This window comes from Triticum urartu, unplaced genomic scaffold (assembly GCF_003073215.2).
Source record: "Triticum urartu cultivar G1812 unplaced genomic scaffold, Tu2.1 TuUngrouped_contig_5155, whole genome shotgun sequence".
NCBI classification, from domain to species: domain Eukaryota; kingdom Viridiplantae; phylum Streptophyta; class Magnoliopsida; order Poales; family Poaceae; genus Triticum; species Triticum urartu.
In genome coordinates, this window is record NW_024115806.1 from 7913 (window position 1) to 13630 (window position 5718).

Genomic DNA, 5718 nt, shown 5'->3' on the forward strand with positions numbered 1-5718 from the left:
CAGTGAGTTTTTTTGTTAATTACTGTTTAAACTACAACTTGTATTAGCCACTTCCGCATCTGCCCAGCCTGAAGCTCCCACTGGTTAGTGATTCTAATGATAACAATTTCAAATTGCTATTTCAGATTCGGGAAAAGGTATGGAATTCAGTCATGTAAATTTTGCACTGCAACTGCTTAGTGATTCTAATGTCTCTTTTTAATTGCAGAGACTGATGATCTACGTGCCAATTGTTCTGGACCGACAGCATCCCTGGCTGATATCTGCCTAAAGCCACTCAGTACAGATTGTGCTACCCAAAGTGTTTTGCAGGTGATGATTTTGATTGTCTATTCTGTACTCTGTATTTGAAACTAACTTGTTCTCTCAAGAATCTAATCCTTTTCTACAGTTATATTCTTTTCCCTATGCGTAGTGCTGAGCAATTATATTAAAATGGTGGTATTTGCTGCAGTATTTCCAGCTGGATCCTGAGAAGCATGATGATTTAGGTATAGATCATGCTAAATTTTGCTTTGAGGTAAATATCTACAGTTGAAATCCCTTTTCCTATGGACATTTTCCTTTTTTGTTGCAACACAAACCTTTGTAAACTATTGATGAATTCGCACTGAATAATATTGTGATACTGGATAGGTTTGTCAGCTAGTTGTATCTAAACACTAAACAATGTCTGTTGTATTGCAGCATTACAGTTCTGAAGAGACATGTTTGAGCACTTTTAGATCACCTATTGACCCTAGTACAATATTAGGCAAACAGGTCAATTTAACCGCAACGTACAAGTGCATCACTACAATATTAGGCTGATTGTTATACAATGATAGTACGTCAGAGGCGACCTAGAGCAGTTGCACATACACGGCATCTGGAAGGGGCCAAACCATTTTCAGGAGCCAGCATTTGGCACGATAAGTACAGTACATAACATAACTAGTAGATCCTCATAGGGTATGACCGGAGGGCTAGCAAAACTAGACGTGCAACAGCAAGCAGAGCGGCACTTCCAGCACCAGCACCGAGTTCAAGTTGCCTCCAAAACGATGGCAGAAGACAATGGACCGAAGACGACAGGCACCTTCCACTAAATCATAAGGGTGGTTATCAGCCCGTCGGGCAGACATGTCACATGGTGTCTTCCGATGATTCCTCAGAGCTGCCAATCGATGGTGGATAGCCCAAGCCTCTCCAGGATCTGATTCGTCTGCGAAAAGTGCCTGTTCAAGATACAAACAGGAGAGGTCATAACATGGATATTTACAAGTGTTCAGACAATCCTTCAAAGGTAACCACAGGGGAAAAGTAGTGTTTGATTTGCTTGATCGGCCGGCCCCATGAACAGGGCACGAGATGGCGCGATCTAATCGATGTACGATATTATGCAGAGCCATTAACAGCAGTGAGTGAAAAGGCGAAAGTGAAAGTGATATTGAGTCAGGAGAGTTTAAGACAGGACACTGACAGGCGAAAGTGACAGGTATTCATCGGCGTGGACGGCCAGTGGCATTTGATGATGGTGCAGGTAGAGTTAAAGTTGTGTTCATAGGAATCAGGATAAATCATTATAACCCGCTACTGGAGCATGTGCAATGACCAAGATACGGAGCCAGTAAAGAAGTGGTGACGAATATAGCAGTTCAATATTGTCAATGGTATCATCCAAATCCCCCTAGTGACATACTGACATGCAACTGGAAAATCTTCATCGTTTGTCACGTATTATGCAGAGCCACTGACAGCAGTGAGTGAAAAGGTGAAAGCAATATCGAGTTGGGAAAGTTTAAGACAGGACACAAACAGGACAAGTCATAATGCGGATAATAGCAGCCGAGAGGAGCCTTCAAGGAAAACCACAGTGGGAAAAGTAGCGTTTGATTTGCTTGGATCAGCCGCCCCATCACCAGGGCATGAGAAGCCACGATATAATGGATGTTCCGTATTATGCAGAGCCATTAACGGCAGTGAGTTTAAAGGTGAAAGTAATATCGGGTTGGGTAATTAAAGACAGGACACTGACATGTGAAAGCGACGAGTGTTCATCGGCATGCATGGACAGTGGCATTAGATAATGGTGCAGGTAGAGTTAAAGGTTTGTTCATACCACTACTAGAGAACATGTACGGTGACAGAGATAGAGATACAGGCCATTAGTGAAGTGGGTTTTCGTACTGCTTAGCCTCAAACAAGTGCAAGTGGTGATAAATATAACAATTCAATATTTCTTGTCAATGGTAATCGCCCTCTTATTCTTGTGCCCACCCGAATCACCCAAGTGACATACTGACATGCAACTGAGAAATCTTTTATCATTTCTCTCCATCTTTCCATCCTTTTCAACTTTTAGTTTTGATGGAAGGATTTGATGTGTCTTTTATTTATATACCCAGGAAAAAGACATTGAACAAGATTTACTAAAACCAAAAGGAAAACAAACCTGCATCCAAAGAAACCTCTGTTTGCAGACAGGCCTGACGGATGAGCAGATTTTAGAATGTGATGTTTTGTTTCATCAATCAATCTGCAAAAACGAACAAGTATGTACTCTGAATGTCTCTGCTTTCCTAAAGACCAAAGATAACAAATACTCCCTCTGTACCGAAATACATGTCGCTGGAGTAGCTGACTTACTGCTACTCCAGCGACGTGTATTTCGGTACAGAGGGAGTAGTATGTACTCTGAATGTCTGTGCCTTGTTTCAGCATGACTGTTACAGTCTGTAGAGTTCCAGATGAAAATGCTTACCTTATCTTCGCTTGAGCTGAGTTTCCCCAGAGAATAAAGACTAATCCTGATTTCTTTTGTGATACTGTCTTAATGACAGCATCAGTGAACTGCTCCCATCCTTTCTTGGCATGTGAGTTGGCTTGGTGTTCCCTCACTGCTCAGTAAAAAATTGAAGACTAGGTATAACTCCCGAACAGGTCAATTTTACCACAACATACAAGTGTGTCACTAAAAGAGATAAATTCAAATGCTAAAATTAAAGGTTGAAAAGAACAATGACTAGAGCATACAACAATATCAAGGTCATACTTCAACACTAGCAGCAGTGAATGAGGCACTGGATAACAAGTCCTACAATCCTAGTTAGCATTAAGGCCATGGGAAGCTTTAATAATAAATAAATAAATAATTTTTACCGTACATACCCATAATACAAACAGCTGTCTCAGATAACCAACTCCAGGTCTACAATGCCAAATAGAAAACGATCCACAAATTCCCACCAAGCTAGAGGAAGCTAATAACATCAAATACAGCAAAAAAGAAAAATACAGTTGCAACCACAAGAATACAGCGAAGCAAAGCTAAATAGAACAAAAAAAAAGCATAGTTTCTGTATCAAGATTCAAGTGCATAAAGTAATTTAAATTGGTGTGCACGAATATGAGCTAAGGAACAACAGATGTTCAATCCTGATGAGAAAAACAGGCTTACCTGTTAGCACGGTATTGAGCATAAGAATACCCTGCAAGATACATGTTTTTTCTCGAGTTAGTAAGCACTATTCCGAAAGAAAGTTAAAAGAGAACTTATGGGGTGCTGCTGGGAAATGAGGAAACGGCACTAATCTGAGCAAATTTGGCCATAGGCTGTAGCAGGCATTGTTTTCTACTCCCTCTGTAAACTAATATAAGAGTGTTTAGATTACTAAAATAGTGATCTAAACGCTCTTATATTAGTTTACGGAGGGAGTATATTTCTTAATTCTCATGAAGCTACCTAGTTTCAGAATCATCCTCGCCTTCTTGCCCATTAAGAGATTTTAATTGTTAGAGCTAAATATAGTGAAGCAACCAATTGCTTCTGCAGCATCCTATATGGGATAAATGGTAGGAAAATGTTAAATTACTTAGTTCATTTGATAACTGTAATGACATGTTGAGATGGATTTGGCCAAAACTAGAATAAAAGAAGAGGGAGACAATTAACCATATTTACACAAAAACTGTATTTGTGGACTTCTAGAGTGGAGGCACATGATTTTAATGGGAATTAATATTAAGGTAAGCTAAGAACGTAAACCAGTTGTTGGTGTGCATCTATCATTTACTATAGCGTTTTATCAAAGATTTTACCTGCACAGCCCATCTTTCCAAATTCCCATGGGATGGTATAGTACACCCTAGATCCTTATGCAGCTCTTTAAATATGTTTTGTAAGCTGGAAGGGATTTTGATCCCCTCTGGTACTGAAAATGACAATCCCATGGCCTGGCCAGGACCATGGTATGGATCCTGAAAAGTAGACAATCTTCAACATGAGATACCGAAAACAATTGCTACGAATGAATCTAAACTTTTGCAAGAAAAAAAAAACTTGTGGTATCTTGCGCACTATAATCATTAGGCAGCCACCATTAGCTATTACGGGATGCTAAAGCAAAAGTAGATAAGTACACTTAAAACGCTAAAATAAGAAACTTAGTGCACGATACAGATGTAGAGTAGACTCAAAGACAAATGAAGACCATATGGTAAGTTCAGCAAGCAAAGATAGGATCACCAACTAACAGCTGAATGAAAAGGTGACATGATATATATATATACGACAGGCATATTTTCTGGTGACAAACCGATGTGGCAAATGTACCAGGCACAACAATGTGATCACAAAATCAAAATGGCATCGAAACAGTTATTCTAATCTAGCATAATATGAATATGCAGAACAGAGCAACAATTTCCAATCCTGCATACGGCATTGCCAAATTAATCCATCCATGTTTCGATTTACTGGGATTACACCACACAGCAGGCAGCACTGTAACAACAAGAAACTCTAGGCCAAAGTCAGACCAAATGCCTAAATTTTTATGTGAACTATATGATCCTCACAATGAAGTTATATTAGTGGAACTGTCGCATATTTCTTGACAGTGAAGCAGCAGGTGAACAAGTACAGGATTCGTAGACTTCAATCAGCATAATATGAATATGCAGAACAGAAGCAACAATTTCCATTTCTGCATACGGCATTGCCAATTTTTTCTATCCATTTTTCAATTTGATGGCATCACTCGATACACCAAGCAGCATTGTAACAAAAAGAAATTCTAGGCCAAAGTCAGACCCAATGGCAAAATCTTTATGTGAATAAGCGCTACATGATCCTCAGAATGAAGTTAAATTAGTGAAACTGTCCCACAGTTCTTCAGAATGAAGCAGCAGGTGAACAACAAGTGCAGGATTCGTGGACTTGAGTGACTTGGTATTTGGGTACCTGGCCGATGATGACGGCTTTGACGTTGTGGAAGGGGGTGGTGTGGAGCGCGTGGAAGACAAGGTGGGGCGGCGGGTAGACGGGCACCTTGGCGTTCAGGCGCTCGTGGGCGACGAAGCGGCAGAGGTCGAGCGCGTAGGGCTTGCGCAGCTCACCGGACAGCGCCTCCAGCCACGTCTCCTCCACCAGCAGCTCCTCCAGCTTCGCGCCGCCGCCGGCTGCTAGATGCGAAACCCCGACAGTTCAGTTAGAATCCTGGCTAGCTAGGGTCCGGAGAGCGGGGGGCGTGGAGAAAGGGGGTACCTTTGGACTCGGCGAGGCGGAGGTTGCGGCGCGCGCGGGCGAGCGCGAGGTTGGTGTCGGCCCTGCGGCGCTGCTCCGGCGAGAGCGCGGTGGGGTCGGAGGGGGAGGAAGGGGAGGATGGGGAGAGGGAGGCGGCGGGGGCGACGACGGAGGGTTTGGCTGCGCTGGAACGGAGGCGCTTAGCGGGGCGG

At 42.3% G+C, this 5718-nt stretch overlaps 1 protein-coding gene across 1 annotated transcript; it reads right to left on the reverse strand.

Moving 5' to 3' along the window:
- Window positions 1-656: 656 nt before the first annotated feature.
- LOC125528846 (uracil-DNA glycosylase, mitochondrial) lies at window positions 657-5714 on the reverse strand (the record flags this gene model as incomplete). The annotated part of the gene is made up of 8 exons (XM_048693277.1): window positions 657-1023; window positions 1068-1217; window positions 2435-2518; window positions 2744-2879; window positions 3440-3470; window positions 4081-4239; window positions 5225-5445; window positions 5528-5714. Coding segments are annotated over 7 exons (885 nt in total), but the record flags the coding sequence as incomplete, so codon positions are not given.
- Window positions 5715-5718: the final 4 nt, after the last annotated feature.